Genomic DNA, 25,307 nt, shown 5'->3' with positions numbered 1-25,307 from the left:
GACACCAGACTATTCTACGTGCTGTATGAATTCATTCATTCATAAAGTTTTGCTACAAGTGTTAAAGAACTATGTGATGAGCAGAGAGTGGAAGCAGGAATTACTGTTTGGCTTGTATTCAGGAGGATATCTTATCTACCACTCCATACTAAGGCTATCCTTTGCTCCTGCTGGCATTTTGGAGCTGAGCTGTCTTTGCTCTTGCTGACAAGCCTTTTTGTTATTTCCATTAGTAGTCAGAATGAGGCTGAATGAATTGTTACTGCCTCCACCTGTTTCATTCCCTAGCATTCAAAAGCTAGTTGTAGGTGAAGGCGTCGGGCTGTGCACTGCAGGGGTATGCCAGAGCAACATTGACTAAACATTGACTATAACAATGTAGCTCAGGTGTATTCTGTGTGGCGTTATATTGAAACATTGCATTTTTGTTAATGTGCGCATCTTCAGCTGACTTGGGCCCCAGGTTATGCGATGTAACATGATGTCATGATGCTGTGACGTCATGTTATGTCAGCAGCGGCGCTTCCAAGGCCTTGCAAGGTCTCAGAGCTCAGGTCCTTGGGAAACCTTGGACGCAACTTCTTATATAAACCGGACGTCGTGTTTGGAGGCCTGGTATGGCCTCAGACATTGCCTCTGAGGCCTCGCAGGGTCTCGGAGGTCACATCCGAGGCCTTGCGAGACCTCTGATGCAACTTCCAGTTTATACTGGAAGTCATGTTTGGAGACCTGGCACAGCCTCAAATATCTCCAGGGAGGTTATTTCAGGGTAGTGTCAAAACCAGAAGTCGCGTCGGAGCTCTGAGGTGTGGGTGCCCTGGCACCCAGGGGCCCCTAGAGTTGGCACCTATGGCTTATAGTACCACTCATTTGTATCTTTAATTTGTACCAATAGGAAATTTGTTTGTAATACTTGATGGGATTGACAGAAACTTATTTATTTTTGTTAAGTCTGATTAATTGGGTGTGATTGGATTGCTCTTATCACCCAGGTGTCCCAGATGTAGGAAATGGCGTTTCTGTGCGCTCTGGCAATTGTCATGGTGTCTTCTTGCGCCAGAAGTGGCTTAGTCCTGCTGGCCACATGACCCAGAAAGCTGTCTGTGCACAAACGCCGGCTCCCTTGGCCTGAAAGCGAGATGAGCGCCACAACCCCATAGTCACCTTTGACTGGACTATGGGTCCTTTACCTTTCCTTTTCCTGGACGTAGGGCCATTTAGTGTCATCTGTCATTGCAACACAGGGAGCTACAGTAGTCATGATGGTGGGAATAAGAAGCTCTGCTAAAAGGGCACAATGATCAATATACTATTGGTGTTCCCATAGAAATTCCACCATAAATACAAAGCCAATCTGAGGTTCCTTATGCAGGACATTCTGAAGGGAGCCAAAGTAGTTTTTTGACAGAACTGGCAAACTTCAAATATCAATTTGTGGTATTCCTATTTGGAATAAAGGAGGGAAGTCATTTGCTTAGGGCATTATTAAAATTGATCAGAAAAACCTGCATTTGAAACAAGTTTCTGTTGTTGTTTCTAGTAGGAAATTGCTTTCCTTTCCATTCTGAAAGTTCAGTGTAACTTAAAGTTTTCAAACTCCTAACTTAACAGATGCAATTCCAATAAAAGATGATCAACTCACCTTCTCTTATTATCTGGGAGCATTCTTCATAAAAACGTCCCAGCTGTGGTCTAACCTAATTCTCGTCTTTGTTCTTATAACTGTTCTCCCAAACAACTTATTCTTTGGGGTTTATTCTGCACCAGGTAAACTAAGAGTAGCAATGCATCTAGACTTTTTTGTCTTCTTTCAGTTTAGGTAACTCACCAACATAATAAGTACGGAATTTGTGAAAGTTGTTTCTGATGAGACCGTTTGCATTCTGTGAATATTTCTGATGTGCTGGAAATAATTTCACTTTAAAAACAGGAACCCTTCTTTCAAGTGAGCCGCTTGCTGGGAGTTTACTTAATTATACTGAGCTTATCATGTGGAGAAGAAAATGTTTAATGTCATTTGGAGATGTGCTTCACAGCTGTAGTGATTCAGAAGAGACTTGATCTTCTTGGCACCTGCTGTATCCATCAAGCCACCACAAGTTTGATGGCCTGTTAAAAGGAAATAAAAAAAGAGGATCAGATCCAATTTTTTCAGTGCAAATGGAAGAAAAATGAGTGTGACCTCAGGCTCAGGATTGAGATATTGGCTGCCCTCTACCTATTGGGGGCCTGCATTTTCCATCAAAGGGACTGAAAGATGGTACATCTCAGGCAAATGGAAGCTTTGTCCGCACAGACTCCCAAGTCCCCATGGGTGCTGGCCGTTTCCCCATCACCACCTCTCCTGACCTTTCATGCATTGAATATGAATTGAGATTCCAACAAAGATTCTTCCTGCTCAATAAGATACCCTGATTGCACAGAGGTGACATGGTTGGGGGCAGCATGTATTTCTGTGCAGTTTGAGCCCTCATAGGTTCTTCAGCACAACCAAAAAGGACATGTACATGAAATTACCCACTTCAGACAAGTAATCCACATTGTGGGTCCACTGCCAAGTGCTGATTCTGGTCTTCACCATGCAGAAGATGTTACTGTGGACAATCAGTGTTTGAATGAGATCTAATGCTTCCAGGCATCTGGGTTGGTTTGTTTAAATCAGTACTGAGCGTTGCAGAGTCTGCATAATGTAATTGACATAAAATCTTAACTGGTAACCCCCCCATCCCCATTTGTATTTACTCCAGCCAGCATTGCCAATTGGCAGAGGAAATAACGAGTTGTAGTTCATAAACATCCGGAGGACATCTGGCCCCCTAAGAAATTTTGCTAGACTTACCACATTTGCTTTCCTTAAAATTCCTTGAATATTTCTCCTGAGCAGAAACCTCCAAATCTGCCTTGCAGTTTCACTCCAGATAAAATTCAGTAGCAACTCTAGTCCCAGGTCTCATTGATTCTGCCCACTGCCCAAGGAGTGTCTTCACAATGACTCCTAACAAGGGAACCAGTGCTGGCGAGAAGCAGTGGTGCTCTCAGGGCAAGACAAAAGTCCAGGACCTGACCCAGTGGAATGAGCAGGAGGACCACCAAACAAAGTAAGGCTGGCTTATTATGTTTTGAATCAGTGCATATTTCCATCTGAAATGGAGACCGACATAAGAGCAGTGTGTGAAATTCCCTGACTGCAACCATTGGCGAGAGGTGGATGACCCCCCCCCAATTGACTGGCACCATGCATTAAAGCTGTCTCTGTATTACAGGCAGTGATGTGCAGACCCCTGCCCAACTGAGAAATTTGATAGTTCGCTCAAAACTCCCCCCCCCAAAAAAAATTACTCCGATGTTTCTTCTAAGAGGAAACTTGCACATCAGCCTTGAAATTTCTCTATGGGCAATATGCAGTGGCAGCTTGAGTCTCAGATTTGTGGGTTGTCATCTTCATCTCTTGGGTGAGAACACTGAACATTGCAACTATTTTAGCCTTGCTAGCAGGACATGGGGATATTAATTTTCTATAGGGAAGGGTTGTAATTACACTCCTATGGAGGAGGGTAATAATTCTTGAGTGCGACAAGCAAAAACTCTTGCAAGGAAGGCATTCTGTAAAAGCTATAGGAGGCTAGTTGATGTGATTTGCCTAGGCATGAAACATCCCACGTTGTAGCACAAGTATTCTGGATAATTTGTCTTGGTATTAAAAGGGAAGAATCATGGCTTGTCATTAAAAAGAGAAAAGCAAACCCTCGGTGGGGTTTTTTAATGTGATGTTATGGCATTATATTAACTAGCAGAGTTTTACTGAGATAGCAGTCCTAGATAGTGTGAAAATGCTTTGTTTCATAGAACCCCCAAAAGCAGTTGTGTGAGATGAAATGCATAAACACATTTTATGGTGCCCAGGGGAGGACATCTACATTTACAATTACCTCCTATCTTCACATTCACAATGGCACTCCAACTGCCACTGTTGCAGGAGAAGGCAACTGAAAGCCAGGAAGCTGGAAGTCATGGCATCTATGGACCTGTTTCAGCTAATATATGGTCTGACAAGTGTGACAAGTCATAACCTCAATCTGGTGCTTCCTATGGCATAGGATGAGAGTGATCTGAGGTGACGCCATTCCTCCGATGTTGTTCCCTTGTGAACAGGTTAACCAAAGATCTGGTCAAGTCTGCATCCACAGTGATAACCAACTTCATGGGGGTTACCTCCATCCTGTAGGTCAATCTTAGGTCACCAGGGTGTCTAGTTTGGCCTGCAAGGCCATTTTCCCCAAACCACACCAGGGCACCCATCAGCTGCCATCACTGGTACAAGCAATGCTCGTGAAGAGGACAAAGGACTCAAACAATACAGTGATTCACCTGCCTTAAAGAGTGTGGAGCATCTTCAAAGAGCACTTGTGCCAAGGGCTTTAAGGCAGTCCCTGTGCAGAGTCCTTGCAGAGGCTCAGACAGGAGTGCAGGGTCTCTATTAAAGTGCTTGGCAAAAGTGCTATTTGAAGCAGCCTCTTCTCCCTTTAAACACTGCCAAGTGACCAATGGAAGCCAAGGCTCAGAAAAAGCTCAATATGGAGGCCAAATGGCCGAAATATTGGGAAATATTGGAACAAGATGGAGACAAATTGAAATTGCAGAGTTTTGAAAAATTAAAAGATAAAGTGCGAGATTGGCTGCATTATTATCAAATAAGAGAGGCCTATAACTTGGATAAAAAATTGGCTTCCAGATGGAAAAATCAAAATTGGAAACAGAACTGTTAGATTCCAAAACTAAGATACTTTCAAGAATGTATAACTTGCTGTTAAAATGGAATACGCAGGATGAAACGGTTAAGTCTGCTATGATTAAATGGGCACAAGACATTGGTCATAACATTATGTTTGCTGACTGGGAACAGTTGTGGACCACCGGTATGAAATTTACGGAATGTAATGCCTTGAGAGAGAATATTATGAAAATGATATATAGGTGGTACATGACACCAGTCAAGCTTGCAAAAATATATCATCTGCCCGATAATAAATGTTGGAAATGTAAAGAGAATGAAGGTACATTCTTTCACCTTTGGTGGACGTGCCCAAAGATTAAGGCTTTCTGGGAGATGTTCTATAATGAAATGAAAAAGGTATTTAAATATACCTTTCTGAAGAAGCCAGAGGCCTTTCTCCTGGGCATAGTTGGCCAATTGGTGCCAAAGAAGGATAGAACGTTCTTTATGTATGCAACAACAGCAGCAAGAATACTTATTGCAAAGTATTGGAAGACACAAGATCTATCCACCCTGGAAGAGTGGCAGATGAAGGTGATGGACTTTATGGAATTGGCGGAAATGACTGGCAGAATCCGAGACCTGGGAGAAGAGTTGGTGAAAGAAGATTGGAAGAAATTTAAAGATTATCTGCAGAAACATTGTAAAATTAGTGAATGTTAAAATGATGTTGGATTGGAAATAAGTGGTACTAGCAACAAAGTTAATAAGAATATGCAAAAATGAATTGATAATGGATGAAAATATAGAGTTATAAAATGTTAAGATATAGAGTTAAGATAAATGAAAGAGGGTAAGGATTTGCTGATTTGATTATTTAAATGGGAATACAAGAAGGGGAGGTGCGAGGAGGTCAAAGAAACAAGCAAATGAGTTTTAAGTTATGAAAAATGGAATTGTTTTTAATTTTTCTTATTTTTTCTTTGCTTTTGTATGTTGTATCGTTACTTTTCTTTTTTCTTTTATTATGTGTTCTTGTATTTATGTTTTTGTAAAACTTCAATAAATATTTCTTTAAAAAAAACACTGCCAAGTGATGCTAAATGGAGGGGGCACTGCTTCAAAGAGTGCTTTTGCAAAAGCCTGTCAGGCAGCACCCAACCCCCACCCTACATAAGATAATGTGGGGTCTATCTTAAAGCCCTTTGCAAACAGCAAAAGGTCTTTGAGGCTGTTGCTGGTTCTCAAGCACCTGACACCCAGCTGGCTATCTGATATTCCACACAAGGGATTTTGAGAGGTTCACGTGGCCACCCCTCTATCAAATCCCCCCCCCCTCTGGTGAGGCTGATCCTGATAAGGATCTGACCCATGGTGCCAAAAACGGTTCCCTGCCCTTGGTTTATGAGGATGTTTTAGTCTTGAAAAAGATGCTTCTAGTGCAATAGGAATGACAAATAATTGTGTTCATACTTTCCATGCCTTAAATCACAGGAGTTGTTGCCCAATTAAATGTTTGATCAGACAAGAACAACAGCATACTGCCCTGGGTCTTGTGACTCATAAGCTCCAGTTCTGTGAAGAAATAAAAAAATAAGGAATAAAATGCCATCTCAGCCATATGATTTGTTTATTGAAACCGGGAGGTCACGTTCAGCTGCTGCCTTTTAAAATTCATGGTCATTAACTTAATTTGGGCGCTCAGATTTACAGAGCTCAGATAACCCAACTTTGGTGCTGAAGCTCACTTACACTGTGGATAGCAGCAAAACACCATTGCTCTCTTATTTTGTGCTATCCACTGCATAATCGGACAGGTGTTAATTACAATTTAAAACTCAGCTGATTGGTCTGCTCCATATTGAAAATAGAACAAAGATCTCCAATATTCATGTTTAAAGATGAACGTGCTGCCTGCTAGTGAAAATACCTAGTCATTAGTCATTTTGTGCTTGGGGATTTATTAGTCATGGTGCTGTTTCTAATTAGTTGGAAATAATAATTAGGACAGTTCTCCCCCCTTGCCTAGTACAACTTCCACTTGAGTATGAAATATTGTCTGTTTTTATCATAAGACTCTGGCTGGAACTAGATATTGTCGCAAACACACAGCTGGTGCCGAAAACCATAACAGCTCCATGCTTTGTTTTTCCCCTTTCTCTCTCGTATTGCGTAGTTGGGAAAATCAATACGCAGTGTGATGTCATCAGGCTGTGAGTTTTGCCAATGAAAGCGGGGGGAGAGAAATCACAGTCTGATTACATCACATCCTGTGTTGAGTAGCCCTAGTCATATAAGGAACAGAGAAAAAGGAGGCCTGGAGCAGTTATTTCCATTGCGTTGTGCAAAAGCATGAACTCTAGAGTGGAGGGGATCAAGCAAGCTAATCCAAACCTTCCATCACCAAGGAGATTTTGCTGCCTCCACTAACCAACCTTTGGGCCCCTGAAACTTGTTTACTGGCCCATCCTACACTCTGCACTGTATGATATGTTCGTTCAACTCTGTGCTGTATAGGCATGGGATAAATAACAAAATAGGGATGCGGGTGGCGCTGTGGGTTAAACCACAGAGCCTGGGACTTGCCGATCAGAAGGTCGGCAGTTCGAATCCCCACGGCGGAGTGAGCTCCCGTTGCTCAGTCCCTGTTCCTGCCAACCTAGCAGTTCCAAAGCACGTCAAAGTGCAAGTAGATGAATAGGTACCGCTCTAGCGGGAAGGTAAACAGCGTTTCCGCGCGCTGCTCTGGTTTGCCAGAAGCGGCTTAGTCATGCTGGCCACGTGACCCGGAAGCTGTATGCCAGCTCCCTCGACCAATAAAGCGAGATGAGCGCCGCAACCCCAGAGTCAGTCACGACTGGACCTAATGGTCAGGGGTCCCTTTACCTTTACCTAAATAACAAAATATAAGAGCATATTTCTCTCTCTCTCTCTCTCTCTCTCTCTCTCTCTCTCTCTCTCTCTCTCACACACACACACACACACACACGTAGTTGGCATCCATATGTCCCAGGAGACAATGAGAAAATATTTTAAAGGGGAAGAAAACTAATTTTAAAACACTTTGAATAATTACATGTAAACAATAGAGGGAATTAAAACGAGATAGGAAATCATCCTACTCAGCCTAGTTCAAACTGTTTCTCTACATAAGCTAACGCTTAGCAGCTAATTCATACCAGTTTTATTTTAATAAATTAATTCTACTCTCCCACCTCAAGCTTTTGGCCAGCCAGAAGAATACTGCTTCTGTTTCACTTTCTCATAATTTATTTGGGTTTCCTCACCCCCCCCTTCAACCTTTCAATTTCATTCCCACCCTTAAGTATCAGGTTCTTGGACTGAACGTTTGGCCCTGCTGTGAGTAGTATTCTCTGAGGAAAAGCAATCGTTCTACAGCGTAGGAACCCCCCCCCCCGTTGACATAACAGTTAGATTCCTTCACATCTTGTGCTTGTGATAGTGTCTCATTCCAGGCTCAGACAGCGCTAAACCAGTCTGTATCAAAGTCTTCTTATATAGGCGTTTTGCAATTTACTTAACTTGTGCTGTCTCCCTCAGCATGGAGTTAATGCAGCTTAAAAGTCCAGCTTCTTGCTACCAAAAGTTAATATACAATGGCTCATTAAGAAGGAGCATCACTGGCAATGTAACCTGAGAGCAAACTGTAATAAAGATATCCCAGAGGGCAACGTGTGGTTAATAGTCTGGCTAGGAGCGAAACCACTATAAACGTGTGTTTCTTTGGGGAGAATAATAAGCAGGAAACTTCTTTAATTTATGCCATGAATTTGTAAACATTTGACTGCTTCAAGTACCTGTGGCAAGAGTCAATGTTTATATGGATTGGGGGGGGATATTTGTTTATTCAGGCATAAAAATTCTCAAAATGAATACTTACTAATTGCTCAAGCCCAGATTTGAATAGTGGAATTACAGTAGTACCTCAGGTTAAGTACTTAATTCGTTCCAGAGGTCCGTACTTAACCTGAAACTGTTCTTAACCTGAAGCACCACTTTAGCTAATGGGGCTTCCTGCTGCTGCCGCGCCACCGGAGACCATTTCTGTTCTCATCCTGAAGCAAAGTTCTTAACCTGAAGCACTATTTCTGGGTTAACGGAGTCTTTAAGCTGAAGCGTATGTAACCTGAAGCGTATGTAACCTGAGGTACCACTGTACTACTACTTGGGTTGGTTACATGATACAGCTAATACTAGCATTTAACTCTAGTCTGGGCATCCAGATCAGGGGTGTGTGTGTGTGTGCGCACGAAAAAAACAGAGGACCCTGACATGTGGAGTTGTTTCCTAAAGCAGTTGGAGGATGAGACCATCACAGAGGTTTATTAGAATAACATGTAGATGAGGATTAGGGCATGAAGCCTTTCTATTAATTCTCCTCCTAACCTCGGTATACTGTAGTCTGCTTCACTGAACTCGGTTATCAATTATTCATTTGCTACTTTTTTCCATATCTGATTAGCATGCCTTGAATTATTCTGAGGAGAGGGAAAAGCATATTTGAAAACCTCTTTGTTCACTAACTCAGCATAATAGGACACTAAGTTAAAAGGAAACAAAATCTCAAATGTGAAGCACACAATTGGTTTCTAGAAAATGCTACCCATGGATAACATGCCCAGTTCATGCGACCAACTGAGCACAGTGAAGGGTGAGAGGGGGGTTCCAACCCGGACGTCCAGTACAGTAGAACCAGTGTGGTGTAGTGGTTAAGAGCGATAGACTCGTAATCTGGTGAACCGGGTTCGTGTCTCCGCTCCTCCACATGCAGCTGCTGGGTGACCTTGGGCTAGTCACACTTCTCTGAAGTCTCTCAGCCCCACTCACCTCACAGCGTGTTTGTTGTAAGGGAGGAAGGGAAAGGAGAATGTTAGCTGCTTTGAGACTCCTTCGGGGAGTGATAAAGCGGGATATCAAATCCAAACTCCTCTACTACTACTTACAAATGCCTCAGGTTACAAACGCTTCAGGTTACAAACTCCACTAACCTGGAAGAGTTACCTCGAGCTGAGAATCTTGCCCCAGGATGAGAACGGAAATCGTATGCCGGCAGCGCAGCGGCAGCAAGAGGCCCCATTAGCAAAAACACGCCCCTAGTTAAGAACAGTTTCAGGTTAAGAATTAAGTTCATAACTAGAGGTACCACTGTAATTTGTCTGGCAAAGCAGTGTTCCCAGTCATGCTGACAGAGACTGCACACTGCTTGTATGCGCTTAGGCCTTTACAGGTGAGTCAATGAATGTGCGCAGGCAATGCTGTTGTTGTGATCCAACTTCCTTGTCTTCTGTGCATTCACTGTTCAGTGGTACCTTGGTTCTCAAACGCCTTGGTTTCCAAACGCCGAAAACCTGGAAGCGAGTGTTTTTGAACGTTTTTCGGAAGCCGAATATCCAATGCAGCTGTCAGCTATTATTTCTGGGGCGCCTGCACCAATCAGAAGCTGCGCCTTGATTTTCAAACATTTTGGAAGTCAAATTTACTTCCGGAATGGATTAAGTTTGGGGCTTTTGTTTTTGCTATTTATTTTGCGTTTTTGTTTTTGAGGCTTTTTCAGTTAATTTGTTTTTGTGACTGTGTGGAACCCAGTTCAGCTACAATGACTATCATCAGTGCAGGCTATCTCTGGATAGATGTGAGGATCGTGGGGTCTCAAAAACTGTGGTTGCTGGCTGTGAAACTCACTACATCTCTGCGGCAGCTTGCAGCAGGAGGCCTGATCCCTGCTGTGCTGCACTGGCACAACTGCGAGTATCTAACGGATGGGAAAACAGGGGTCAGCCTGCCAGGGATCAGGTGACACAAGGAACAAATAAGGTCCCATCTGGCCCTATGAAGCTGACTCCTCCGTCTGACTAATGTGTCTCAGGTGCAGACTAAACTGCTCTCACATCACAGTATATCCCTTATTACCAGCCTGTTCACTGTCTACCAAACCATTAGCTCGCTTTCAGGCCACCAGCACTGTCAGTATAGACTGCGGCTGCGTATCTCGCATTATCAGATGCTGGCCATAAACCACTGGGCATGGCTACTAGAGGTGTGCAGAAGATTCCTGCAAATCCAGGATAACAAGCCAAGGTGGACTGCCTCAGATTGATTTGGGGCTGTGGGTTAAACCACAGAGCCTAGGACTTGCCGATCAGAAGGTCAGCAGTTCGAATCCCTGCCATGGGGTGAGCTCCCGTTGCGAGGCCCCTGCTCCTGCCAACCTGGCAGTGCGAAAGCACGTCAGAGTGCAAGTAGATAAATAGGTACCACTCTGGTGGGAAGGTAAACGGCGTTTCCATGTGCTGCTCTGGTTTGCCAGAAGCGGCTTAGTCATGCTGGCCACATGACCCGGAAGCTGTACACCGGCTCCCTTGGCCAATAAAGCGAGATGAGCACCACAGCGTCAGCCACGGCTGGACCTAATGGTCAGGGGTCGCTTTACCTTTACAAGGCAAGCACAAGCCAAAACAAGAAACCCCTGTGAGCTTTGTGGCTATCCACAATCCAGACACTTTTGTAAAAGGCTGCAGACAAGCTTCTGTAAAACACAAATCTTAGTTTTTAAGCTTAACCTTTAAGGCTTCTGCGTGGAGGAGTAGCAACTTTGCCAAACGGGAGCACCCATCTTTAGCATAAGGAAAACACCAGGATTAGAAGGTCAGAAGACAGGTATAGTTTGCAATCAAAGGGAATGGTATTCCCAGCCATACTTCTGCTGTCCTTTAACTGGAGATACCAGGGATTGAACCCAGGCTTGCTGTATATGAAGCATGTGCACTGCTTAGGGGCGTAGGAAGGGGGTATGTGGGGGGGTGTGGTCCACCCCGGGTGTCATCCTTGAGGGGGGTGACAAAATGTCACACTGTGGGGGGCTGCACTTACCGCGGGGCCTGGCCTGCAGCGTGCCTGAGTCACGCGTCTCTCCTGGGAGTGACGCAGTGGCTCAGGGCTCCGCTCTACCTGAAATGGCAGTGTGGAGCTTGTAGTTTAACCTCCCACTCCGGGTGCCAGAGCAGCTAGCTATGCCCCTGGCTCTGCTGATGAACTATGGCCACAACCCACAAAGCACTGCAGTGGCAGCACTGTGTGTGTGTTGTCCCCTACAGGAAGGAGAGTGGGCCAGCTTTGCTGATTGGCTCCTCCTGGCACGACTCATTCCCCATCCCGCCCTTCACTTGCCAGAGCAGGAATCTACAAGATACTCCTGCATTTGGTTTTTTTTTTGGCCATTTAAAATCGAGGGTCTGTTTCTACCGGCGTTCAAAACGTTAAGCATAAATTGGCACTCGCTGAAGCATCCTCGAGGCATAGACGTGTGCAGCAGACAATGAAGGCCTGTTTCTAAATGACTAGTTGGAGGATTAGCTCCCCGCCACCCCCGCCCCAGTAATGCAGAATGCTGATTTTGTGGCTATAGTGATGAGATTTACTAATATGCATTTGTCATTAATTCAATCATACTCATTATCTCGTTCGTTCAAAGGAACAGCAGAGACTCTCAAAAGCCTTGTGGGTGGTTCAAAATCCCCCTGGCGAACCTGCATCCAAGAGTGCCCTACTTTTGCTCAAGATATGGCACAGGCACCCTCCTCATTTAGACTTCACATACTTTTATTATTATTATTAATTTGCAGTCTACACAGCAGTCATATTCTGAAGCTGAACTTTCCCGGCAATGATTATCCCTTATTCATTCAATTACAAAGAGTTTTATGTGGGCAGCTCACCATTCCCTGCGTTCCAGAAATGGAACTGCAGACAGGATCACGTTTTAAATGAGGGGTCTCACCATGGAAAGGGAGAACAAACCTGGCCTTCCCACCCCAAAGGGTGGCCAACTCTGTGTGGCATTCATTGACCTAAAGGCAGCATTCGATAGCATCTCCAGGAGCATCCTCTGGGAAAAACTCACCCGCTGGGGCATCGACAGAAGGCTTCTCTGGCTAATAATCAAACTCCATGAGAACTCAGCGGCTAGAGTGAGACTCACCCCGGAGGGTGATCTCACCAATTCAATTCCCATTAACAGAAGTGTCCGACAGGGTTGTATATTGGCTCCATTCCTGTTTAATTTGTTCATAAGCAACATGAGGACTCCCCTAATAGAGGCTCAAGAAAGGATTCATGCACCCCGCCTAGCACTTTATCGCTGCCCTTTGTTACTATATGTGGATGACGCAGTCATCCTTTCTTTTTCTAGAGTAGGTCTTATGAGGGCCTTAAAAATTTTTGGATCATATTGTAACGCAAATTCCCTTACAATTAATTATGATAAATCTAAAATCCAAATTTTCTCAAAGAGCCGGAAACTCCATAATTGGAGAATTGATGGGAGAGTCATCGAACAAGTCTATAGATTCCAATACTTGGGAGTTTGGTTACAACATAACCTTAGATGGAAGGCCCATGTAGCCTATGTTACAAATAGAGCCAAAGCTATCTCCTTGGCGATCTTGCGATTTTTCTTCACCGATGGGGCCCTTCATATCCCATCGGCGTTGAAAGTCTTCAAGGCCAAGGTGATCCCGACAATTGCTTATGCCATCTCAATTTGGGGGACTTTTGTCAACCTATCTCACCTAGAGGTTATTCAAAATCAGTTTCTAAGAGGGATATTGAAACTGCCCAACTGTGTAAGTAATACAGCGCTACGCATGGAACTTAATATTGTATCCCTGGAAAACGCTCTGTGGAAGCACATACTTTGTCACTGGTTATCTCTATGGCACAATCTCCCAAACTTGTACTTGATACAATGTATGTGGAGAGATGATTTCCAGAGCCCATGGGTAAAAAATTTACAACTGAAAATTACGGCAATGGGAATCTCCCCATCCAAATTACTAGAGCAGGATATAGTTCCAGCTAAAAGAACAGTAACCTGTAAACTAGAGCAGATGGACTTGCAGCAGAAAATGGTCTTGGGCAATGGTACCTGCTCACCTCTAAACCTTGGTTTATTACCCCTCTTAAGGCTCCCAAACTATTTGAATTCCTTAACTTCTTCGGCTCATAGATATGCCTTTGTAAAGGCAAGATTCAACACCTTCCCATCGAACGTGCTGAGAAATAGATTCTCCAATGGACAGATATCGCTCTTATGTGATTGTAATTGTGGGGCACCGGAATCGTTGCATCACATAACTTTTGATTGTGCTTTTCACTCGTCGGCCAGGAGCAAGTTTCTTGCTCAATATCTAAAGGGAATTGCCGATGATACGAATGAAGCCAAACTGAGATATCTATTAAATGATGATGACCCCCTAAGATCACTCATGGTTGCCAGATTCTTGATCAGCGTCCTATCCCTAAAGAAGAGAAACGGACTCCTGTGCGGCTCGGATAATCTCTTTAAACTATGATCTATGTTTTAGGATGTAATTAGGTGATTTCACCATTGATGTCTTCTACTAATTTATGAGTAGAGGGCGATGTTTATGTTACAAATTTATTGTAATGTATGATGTTGGTCTTTTGTTTTTGTTTTGCTTTGGTTCTTGTCTGTTTCTTGTAAGTCTTGGCGGTTTTAAATTTGGAGGTTTAAGTACATTATGTTGGTATGGGAAACTGCCGTGTGATGGGCCAATGGCCGTAATAAAGATCAATACAATAGACCTGGCCTTCAGTCCTAACCACCTTTACCTGGGAGTAAATCCCACTGAATCCAATAGGAGTTACTTTGGAGCAGCTCTTAGAGCAGCCACCCAACATATACTGCTTTACATGGCTTTGTGTAAATAAATGCTTACCATTCATCCCCATGGGGGATGGATAAATCACTAAGGAACAGGTGATGAGGGTTACAAAAAGAAGAAAATTACCTGCTCACCATCTCATTGATTACTGGGGATATTGCTATTGCAATGATCAGGCATGCTAGTACTTTTGTGTGGGGTGAATGGGGTCTGGAGAAGTCAGAAGTCTGTATTCCAGCCTTCTCTTTCTCAACAAATTAGCAACAGCAGCAGCACACACTATAACAATAATAAATATAAGGTGTACAAGTATGTAAAGCATCACATCCCCATCTCAGTAATCCGTGCGATCACTTTGCAATTTATATTTATACATGCCTACATGATTCTCTGTGCTATGTAGCATCACTCAGGTAGTTAGGAGGCAAGTTATTTTCACACTTTCAAAAACAGAACTGCCAGCAACACATTTGGTCATTACACTGTCTATCTCCTATTATTTTTATTTTACTTAAAAACAGCTTAATAGTTTAGAAAACTATTTGAACATCTTATTTTCCATTAGTTTGGTAGTGTTGCTTTGCTATGTAAAGTTATATTCACATCTCCCTGCAGTTTCCTCCAACCCTCCTCTTTTGCCCATTTACAGAGTGGGATATGATGGGATGTAGTGGGAAATGAGGAAGGAAAGATAGTGGGATATTGGGGATGGGAGAGGGTGGGATAAGGGATAATAACAGATTGGAAAGATGTGGTGCTAAATAGAAATTGCATTCAACAATGCAGTTTGCTTATGCATCAAACAAAAAGAATAAACACTGAAAATCAAAAACATTCAAGATGTAGGATTGACTTTACAGAATATTTCTACAGTATTGCCTCTCTTTGCATCCACTCTTCATACAATGTTCAGGTTAGTTTTCTAGCTCTCTGTTAATCCTTTAAAAAGACATGGAAACTTAATTTATTTTGTGGAAGTGCAATTCTACCCAAATAAAAACCATTGTATGAATAGAAGACTACTCCCACAGTTAGTGAATCCATAATGCTATTCCTTTTGGAAAGTCAAACACCCTGATCCAGCCATCAGTTCAAGAAATGAATGAATGGATGAATCTTTATTTGCGTCAGCCATCGGCCATAGCAATAAAACAACAATACGATATACAAAGAATAGAAATAAAAAGTCAATTATATAAAATACATTTTAAGGTTTTTGAATCAATAGGCAAATAGTGGATCTTATTCTGATTGCCCCAGCTAAAAACCTTTCAACCTTTGCTGTCACCTGCTCATCTTGATCAGCCAAGAGAAAGGACACTGTGGCAGTGGCTGGGTGACCCAGAATGGACAATAAAAGAGGGGTGATAACCTCATCCCCTCAGGTCTTTATAAAGAGTGCAAGCCAGAAGGACATGCACCACTGATTTGGTACTGCCATCTCCACAGGGACATAAACGTTTTCCGTGTGGAACCTGTTGGAATCGTCCCTCAAGTACAGCCGAGGGCAATGCATTCAATCTTGTGAGAGTAAAAGTGTGTCTATATTTTAGACGCCATCATTCCAAGATATGGGAACCTGCACAGAACTGCCTTAGAATAATAGAATTTTTGAACTGGAAGGGAGTTCGAAGGTCACCTATTTATTTGTTTAATTTATTTATATGCTACTTTATACTTAAGACATTCTTTAAAGGATCCAACCCTTTACTCAATGAAGGATCTACAATGCAGGATGCAATTGCAGTACAGTGGCCCTGATCTCTTCTTGGGTCACTCATTTCGGTGGAGGAAGCAGATCCATGTCATCCATTGGTAAAGGTTGTACCATTTTGTAACAGACTTACACACAGAGAGAGAGATTTCTGGATTGGGCAGTACTCTGTTGAAACTAAGCAGCAATAATATATGTTTACAAAATATTAGGGTCCCCCCCCCGAAATAACTGTGCTTAACTTAGGTTTATAATTGTTTTCTTTCCATTCTATATGTGCATTCCGTGCATTAATTAATGCTCACCATTGTCTGCCTGTCAAGATATGCTCATCACTGCTATGGTTACCACTTTCAGTTTGGGTGCACTTTGTTTGACTTCAAGCCTCCAGCAATTGCTTGAAAATTTATTGGAATGAGTAATGGAGATTGCAAACTTTAGCACTGGAGGAATATTTAAAGTCCGCACTCATTTGATTCAAATAGAGAGAAAATTACTTCTAGGCATTCTTTGACCTTTGAGGGGATCATCTGAATGAATTTGCAGACACGCTCAAGCTGTTGCCCATTTTCCCCCCCTTACGTGTATTTGCAAAACAGCAGTTTATACTTTATCCAACTGAAGGGTAAGTAATAAATGGACATGCAATTGTTTTCACTCTGCAGCTCCTTCCTTTTTTCCATCTTGATAAGAGTATGCAGACAATAATTCAACAGAATTATATTGAGTCTAGCAATAATGTATTTGTGAACAACTAATTTACTTGCTAACTGTCTTCATTTGGGGACATCATAATAATGTCCAAGATTCAACGATAAGCATGTGCATGCCAAGAGGGGTGTTTGATTTGTTTTCATTGAATGCTAAACTAATCCCCACCACCATCCATATTGTTGTTGTTTAGTCGTTTAGTCGTGTCCGACTCTTCGTGACCCCATGGACCAGAGCACGCCAGGCACTCCTGTCTTCCACTGCCTCCCGCAGTTTGGTCAGACTCATGCTGGTAGCTTCGACAACACTGTCCAACCATCTCATCCTCTGTCATTCCCTTCTCCTTGTGCCCTCCATCTTTCCCAACATCAGGGTCTTTTCCAGGGAGTCTTCTCTTCTCATGAGGTGGCCAAAGTATTGGAGCCTCAGTTTCAGGATCTGTCCTTCCAGTGAGGATTCAGGGCTGATTTCCTTCAGAATGGATAGATTTGATCTTCTTGCAGTCCATGGGACTCTCAAGAGTCTCCTCCAGCACCATAATTCAAAAGCATCAATTCTTCGGCGATCAGCCTTCTTTATGGTCCAGCTCTCACTTCCATACATCACTACTGGGAAAACCATAGCTTTAACTATACGGACCTTTGTTGGCATGGTGATGTCTCTGCTTTTTAAGATACTGTCTAGGTTTGTCATTGCTTTTCTCCCAAGAAGCAGGCGTCTTTTAATTTCGTGGCTGCTGTCACCATCTGCAGTGATCATGGAGACCAAGAAAGTAAAATCTCACCACCCATATAGCCAACTACTTTTGAATGCCACCCCCATTTCAAAAGCAGTTTACCATTTGGAGTAAGAGGACAGCTGTTTAAGAAACAGAAATCCACAACTCTGTTGGAAGTATGGAACTATCTGCCTGGGTCTTTGGACCCTCTCCTATGAATCCATGAAAATACTTTTTGGAAGTGAGAACTAGGCAAACTTGAACACGCAGCTAGTCTAACTTTGTACTTTCCATATGGAAGCTTCTGGCTTGATAACGATTGCCATTGCCAGCCTGGAGAGCCATTTAGGTGATGATTTGGATCTCTGAGGGAAGAATGCGAGATAATCCTTCTAACATGATTGAATGTCCTGGAGCAATTTGAGCAAAGTGCTCAGCATGCCAGAGCTTAAAATGGGGATATGTTGGAAGGCTGTGGGCTGAAGTGGAAGAAAAAAAGATGTCGCCAAATGAAGGAAACGGGCAAAATTAAATGTAGGATTTCATTCCACGAACAAAAGTGTATGCTGCCTATTATGGTACTTTGGTATAGGAAAACCTGGAATAACTTAATAACGAAATAGATTACTCAGCAGTCTGGAAAGAACAAGTTTCATCCGTTGATTATTTTTTTTATGTACATAAAAGCTACAATTACCTTCTGGTTACCATGCAACCATCTGAATTTGTTAAGAGCATTATATATACATTATCTTCATTTTTTAAAAAAAATTCTGCCTTGTTTTAGTCTGTGTGATATCAAGTTTGTATTTAAAAGTGTAAAAATCTATTAGGTATAAATATTAAAAATTTGGGGATTTTTTTTTAAATGAAGGATATGTCTCTGCATAGCAGGTGCCATATGCACCTCAGTGAAGGACAGCATCTTTTACCCCTTCAATGCATATATAAAAAATGAGAATACAACTGTGTAAGAACTGATACCTGGATTTGTTTGTTTTCCTCTTTCCTCCCCATCCCACTTCCCTTTTTGTATTGCATATATTAGAACAGAACACTATTTTAAATTGTAAACCACCTTGGATGAATTAGCAGAAGCATGGATCGTAAATGTACTACATACCTTAGTAGTAAGGATGTGCATTTGATTCAGATGAATCCAGAGCCCATGCAGGGTACCTCAGAAAGAGTTGTGGCTTGTCTGGGGCAAAGTGGGATCAGCAGAAGGTAGCCTGAGTTGAAGGAAAGATTTTATCATATATAGAATAATACCAGGGTGGGATAATGGGGGAAAGGAGAACTCCATTGCAATTGACAGGCAAGTTTGTAATCCGGGTGAATTATGAATTATTATACCTGGAAACCAAATCCCTTTTGGCTCGTCTCATTCACAAATCAACTTTAAAAGGTATCTAGCGCAAAAGCCCCTGAGTCTCTTTAACTGCAGTTCAGTGGATTTCTTAGCTATGAGTGCCTCTGTCTTGCCTGAAGTTTTCAGACTCATTGCTCACAGAATGCTGGTGGAGATTACCCACCCCAAAACAGCAATGGCTGCCCTAGCAGAAAAATACTTCCGCTATCCATTGGAAATTTGGAACGGTCCATGTCCTCAGAAGGGGTGACCTTGCCTACAAATTTCATTCAATTCTGCTTCAGAATAAAACAAATATTGTCAACATTTCCTTAAAAATAATAATTAAAATTTGAAACTACGCAACACAAAACCCCCTGAACATATTTGCCTATAATTTGGCAGGTTGTATCTAGTCTTGAGGGACTAGCGTGCTTGAAAATTTTACTCACTTGTGTCAAAAGAAAATAGTTACAGATTTTTAATAAAATTCTTTTTAAAAAATTCTCAGGAGTTTTAAAGGAAAACATGCATAAGTAAGCCCCATATAAATTATATTGGGAGTTGCTGTTACAGACCTGTGGTACTATCCCCCTCTAGTTCTGATAATGTCACTAAAATGCACAGTGTTCAATTATACAACTTCACTGGGATCAAGTTGACTGATTTTTCAGGAAAATGAAGATAGTTGAGCTAGGAATGAACAGTTAAATTTATTTTTGAACCAATTTTTTTCTTTCATTGTGACCCTAACTGCTGCTATTTTAATGCTTTTGCATATTTCTTTTATGCAACACTGATTGGTGAATATTTCATTCCTCGCACTGCTAAGTTCCATTATTTTCCCTCTCCCAACCTTTCATTGAACTACCATTAGCATGGATAAAGCAGATGATGAAGATGACGAAGACCTAACTGTGAACAAAACATGGGTGCTTGCTCCAAAGATTCACGAAGGAGATGTCACTCACATACTGAACTCTTTACTCCAAGGCTATGATAATAAACTCCGACCAGATATTGGAGGTAAGTGGTCTTAAAATTTCAGTTTTAAAAGAATATATATTGTATACATCTTGGCAACAGCTGTTTTTGTTCTTGACTTATCTTGGCAGCATAGTGGATTAGGCCTCTAATTCTGGGATAATTGTGCTCCGAGCCCCAAAACCCATCCCCCGTGGAAATAAAGACACAGTGGAGACAGAATTTAGTTTAAATGTTAATGGGCAAATTTTGGCCACAACTTTATTAAATACACAAATGTGACTGGTATTGACTTAGGCATTGGTATCAAAGCTATAATTGGCTCCTGCCCCTGCAGGAAGCCTGGAAGGGTAAACTACCAGCAGGGGGAGCTCCATCAATGTATATTGACTGGTGCTCACCCCTGGGGTTCCCGGGGGTCCTGGCATGGCCCTAGCCCCTTTCCAGGCTTCAGATGAGATCCAGACCCCTGGATTCCTTTATGGAATACCCTATTAATTGGAGGGGTAGGTGATGGCCGCACCTCACCTCCCCACATTCCCCTAAACCAATGCCTAACTGCCAAACCGTACAAAGTTGTGACGATTGCAAGGAGGTAGGCAAAAACCAAGTGGCCACAGCCAATCTGCCACATTGGACAAAATTCCTACCCGGCCCCCGTTCCAAAACAGGCGACCAACCGAAGTCCAAAGCAAGGCCAAACATAACCTAATTAACGGGTGGGTGGGCTGGTGTTCGGCAGCGCGAAGCAAAAGGAGGTCCCAGTGTTGCGCTGCCAAATAAATATCCCCAACCCCCAACCTTGCCATGCTGCTGATTGGCTAAAGGCCATTGGCTTAACTGTGGCACCACCGACTTGGAGTGGGGCAAGCCCCGCCCACAAGCCAATTGGGGGAAGAGTTCCAGGGCCGAGCACAACATGGGCTCTCTGTTAGGAGAATCTAACTTATCACAAAGTGTCTGTTTAATGTAATGCATGTAAGACCTGCTAGTGGAACACTTAGCCAAAATTTCAGTTATCCAAACAAAACAATTATACCCAAACCTCGCTACAACAACTGAGGATTCAGATATCTGAACAGCTGGGATTTGCCCACTTCCTTACTTGTTTGTGCTTTGCTGGTCAGCGGCAGCCATATTGGGCCAAAACCATGGAGGGAGAAGGAGAGTTTGGACAAATCAGTCTTTCCTTTGTTTGCCTTTTGCTGGTTGACTGGAGCAGTTTCTGGCAGAAACCAGGGACAGGAGGGAGATGCAACAAATTAGAAATGTTCCCATAGGAAATAGTGGAAACCCTCAGTGCATTATATGAACACTTGCCTAATGAACAATTTATTGGGAATGCATTGCGTTCGGAAAGTCGGACCTGTGTGCCTATTAAAAGCAGAGATTCAATATACTGATTTTATTGTAAAGTTATTCCTGGCTTATCTACAACCCCCATAGTCCAGATAAAAAGACAAACAAATCACTAAACTCTTCCGCGCTGAAAGTTCCTCTTTTGATTACACTTCTTTGATTGCTTAATTGATCATAGTCACATTTTTATCCTATTTTGCACAAAGGGAAAGCAACCTGAAGCCACACACCTACCCCCCACCCCAATTGCAGCAATGAACTCTGTTTGCACATGATACCTGAAAAATAATTAAAGTCTGCTTTCAAAGTGAGGAACCACCTTTCTTATGGCATAAGGAGATGGGCTCAGATGACAACAGTTGCTCATTAGCTATTGAAGTTATCTGGAGATGACATTGATTACATTGCTACCCACCCCATTTGGGGTGGGTTGTGAAATGTGTATTATAGTTTTTAAAGTTTACGTGTATGACCCAGGTGGCTCCCGGGCAGAGAGAAATTCACAATTAAATGAATTATTGCTCAGGCAGACAAGGACAGGGGAGTGGGCCGGTGAAGATATTTTCTTTGAAGTTAAGTTTGAAAATACTCTGCAACATAACAATTAAGTTCTGAGTCACTATTCTTTCATATAAGTGATTGATTTTGTGCCCGGTGTAGTGTATTGATCAAGAGTCTAGCTGAAAAGATATTAATAAACCTGAGTTGTGCTTTGGTCGGGTTACAATTACGAGGGCTGAAGAAGCTAATGGATTTTCTAAGCCTATCTTTGCTAAGAACATATTGAGAGGAAAGAATTGGTTTTATGTTTTCAATGTATTAATTTGCAGGCTGCATAATTAGTGGTGCATTTGATTGGTTTTACCCATTTGTTACTTTTATGCATTAATCATAATTTGGAGTATGAATGCTTGCCATCCGCTCCCCGTGCCCCAGCTTTAAAAGCTTAAAAAACCCTATCTTTCCCCCCAATGTTTTAATATGATCCATGTTAATAAACAATATTTTATGTCAACTAAGGTTGCCTTGGAATAAGACCCATTCAATTCAGTGAGACTTCTGTGTGCATTGGGTCTGAACGTAAATAGAGGAGCAAAGTTTTACATGAGGTGTTCCACTGAAGCATGATGCTTATATTACGAATATTTTTTAATCAATAAATTACAGGTGTTTGGCCTGATCTACCCCCTCCCAAATGTGCAGAGCAGTAGGCAAGCAACTCTGTGTTTTCAGGAGGAGATGCTGACTGGCACTGAATAGTGCCAATCCTTTCTCTTCTTCCTCTGCCAACCTTCTGCAGGGCTGCTGCTGATATGCCAGCAAAACCTCTGCCTAGCTGGCTACATTATATAGCAGGGAACCCTTCCATGCACCACAAATGGGCATTCAACAGCTGTCTCCTCTATGTGCTCCTCTAATGTTCCATGTTGGAGTACATAGGGAACTCCCTTATACTATCAGACTATTGGTCCATGTAGCCTTTTACACCCTTGTGCAAATTAATTGAAACAAACAATGTAATTTATTCTACAAAACTCACATGTACATGTACAAAACTCACATATACCGTATGTACATTAGTAATGGATATGACCTCCGCTATTTTAAAGCAGCATTTGAACACAGTTTGGCATGGAGTCTACTAGTTTTGAACAGTCACTGTTGATTTTCGGATCCCTGTACCATATTTGAATCAACTTCTCCATAGTCGTACAGTCTACAGCACGGAGGTGACTTTTGCATATAGCCCACAAATTCTCAATGGGATTTATGTCTGGGGAATTCCCTGGCCAATCAAGTACCTGTATTTGCTGCTGTCATGAATTTCTTCACCGCTTTCAATGTGTTACAGGGGGCTAGGTCCTGCTGCAATATCCCAGTACCGTCAGGATACCTCTTTTCCAGCTCTGGAATAACTCTCTTTCGTAGAACCTCAATATATTGTGGCGAGCACATCATTCCTTCTACCGGCTGCAGGCTTCCGACACCATAATGATCAACTGACTTTTCGTGTTTGTTTTGAGTACAGGATTACGAGTCAGATAGAAAACATGCTTTGTTTCAATTAATTTGCACAAGGGTGTATTGTCTGTTCTGAGTGACACCTGTTTCTCAGGGTCCTAGGTGCATCATCATTTACCTGTTCCATTGTAACCTGGAGTTATGGGGTACTGAACCTGGGACCTTGGGCTTGCAGAGCTTGAGCTCCCATAGAATAGCCTGCTGTGGGCCTGGAGAGTAGTGGGCAACTGGATGCCAGCATGAGGTGTGGAAAGGTAAAGGGACCCCTGACCATTAGGTCCAGTTGTGACGGACTCTGGGGTTGCGGCGCTCATCTCGCTGTATTGGCCGAGGGAGCTGGCGTACAGCTTCTGGGTCATGTGGCCAGAGCAGCGCACGGAAACGCCGTTTACCTTCCCACCTATTTATCTACTTGCACTGGTGTGCTTTCGAACTGCTAGGTTGGCAGGAGCAGGCACCGAGGAACGGGAGCTCACCCTGTCGCGGGGATTCGAACCGCCGACCTTCTGATCGGCAAGTTCTAGGCTCTGTGGTTTAACCCACAGTGCCACCCCCCCCCATTGTTAAAAATGGCCAGGCATGTTGCAGTGTGCCCAGCATAGTAGCCTAGCATACCACCTGAAGGCCAATACCAGGCTGTGTACAATGCCCATGAACCTTTCCACAGAAAAGGATGCATCAGGAAGACTAATGGTGTGGTCTTCTATTGATTCACAAAAAAATTTGATTACTAGACAACAAAGGAAGCACTGCATTTCACATGGAATTATGCTTACTGTTTTGTTTAGTGAGAACTACAGTAATTGAAACTGATGTCTATGTTAACAGCATTGGTCCAGTCGATCCAATTAATATGGTAAGTTTATGGGTATAATATAACTTCCAAGGTAAGATTATTTTTTTATATCCATCTGCTTTCCAATGCCTCTCACACTATCAAGAGATAAGGTAACCTTGTGCTTTTGAAAAGCAACTATTATTTTGACTGAGATAGCTGAGACATCAAGTATTCTTTAGAAGCTACTTTTGTTATCAAGGAAAATCTAGCCGAATTAAGAGTCATAGAAGACAAAGGCAACATTTGAAATAGAACTACACTAACCTTATTCAAATGACTCCCTTATACTTCGTATCCTCCTGACAATCTGGAAATGACTGCTTGGCAGATCAAAACTAAATTAGGCTAAAATGGAATATGATCTAAGTATATTTAAATGCCAACAAATACTGTTTAGGTACTTATGCTGTTAAAATATGCAAGGTAGGAAAAGTTACATGCTGCTGAAGCTGTAGTAAGGCAGCTTTTGACTTCCAGTTTGGGACTGAGGCAGTTTTGATTGTAGGAGGGTGATCAGTTGAAGAATAATATTTTGACACTGAAAGCTTCCTGTACTCAGGCAGTCTCTCCCATGTGTTTTAGAACCCTGATTTTCTAGGATTCTAAAATATGCAAAAGAGCACCCTCTAATTTGTGGAGGGTGATCGGAAGGGTCACTGTGACCCCACTTTACATGTTTGTTTAACACTAATATAGAGGGCTTTCATCTTTGGGAATTCTGATACAGACTGTCCTGAGATTCACGACTTCTGGACTAAAACGCCAATTCAAACGTTGCTATCAATCAGATTTTTCACTTCTCTGAATGTTGTAGTGCAGTTGTTGTTTTTGTTTTGTTGTTTTTTTTTAAAAAAATCAAAATGTATTTTAAAATGTGTATTTTGAGATATAATACTTTCAGATATGTTATTTAGATGTGAATTTTCATGAAGATTTTTTTTAATTGAAGATTAATGCAAAAATGGGACACAAGTCATCAAATGGTGGCATTTGTCCATACCTAGTAATGATCTCCTCTAAGCACAGCTCTGGACAGCTCTGTGTTCCCTCTCTCTCTCTCTCTCTCTCTCTCTCTCTCTCTCTGTGTGTGTGTGTGTGTGTGTGTACCTTTTCAGAGCTTCTGATCTTGTAGCTACACTGACTCCCATGGCCATAGGAAGAAAACCTATGGATCATGCATAATGCCTTTAAC

At 42.4% G+C, this 25,307-nt stretch overlaps 1 protein-coding gene and 1 long non-coding RNA gene across 2 annotated transcripts in view; one reads left to right on the top strand and one right to left on the bottom strand.

Annotated features, from left to right (window-relative positions):
- The window catches only part of GABRG1 (gamma-aminobutyric acid type A receptor subunit gamma1), a 66,591-nt gene that overhangs the window by 9,997 nt on the left and 31,287 nt on the right, over positions 1-25,307 (top strand). Inside the window, exons 2-3 of the mRNA XM_053403368.1 lie at positions 19,790-19,938; positions 24,066-24,133. Of these exons, the coding sequence (XP_053259343.1) occupies positions 19,790-19,938; positions 24,066-24,133 (217 nt within the window). The remainder of the gene's footprint in view (positions 1-19,789; positions 19,939-24,065; positions 24,134-25,307) is intronic.
- LOC128421108 (uncharacterized) lies at positions 1,991-24,611 on the bottom strand. The gene is made up of 4 exons (XR_008332227.1): positions 24,380-24,611; positions 18,685-18,793; positions 6,188-6,289; positions 1,991-2,109 (listed from the first exon to the last, which is right to left on the bottom strand). It is a non-coding gene; the product is annotated as an uncharacterized LOC128421108 (long non-coding RNA).

Source organism: Podarcis raffonei, chromosome 9 (assembly GCF_027172205.1).
Source record: "Podarcis raffonei isolate rPodRaf1 chromosome 9, rPodRaf1.pri, whole genome shotgun sequence".
NCBI lineage: Eukaryota > Metazoa > Chordata > Lepidosauria > Squamata > Lacertidae > Podarcis > Podarcis raffonei.
The sequence above is the reverse complement of the archived record's forward strand: the minus strand, read 5'-3'. Positions and strand labels throughout refer to the sequence as shown.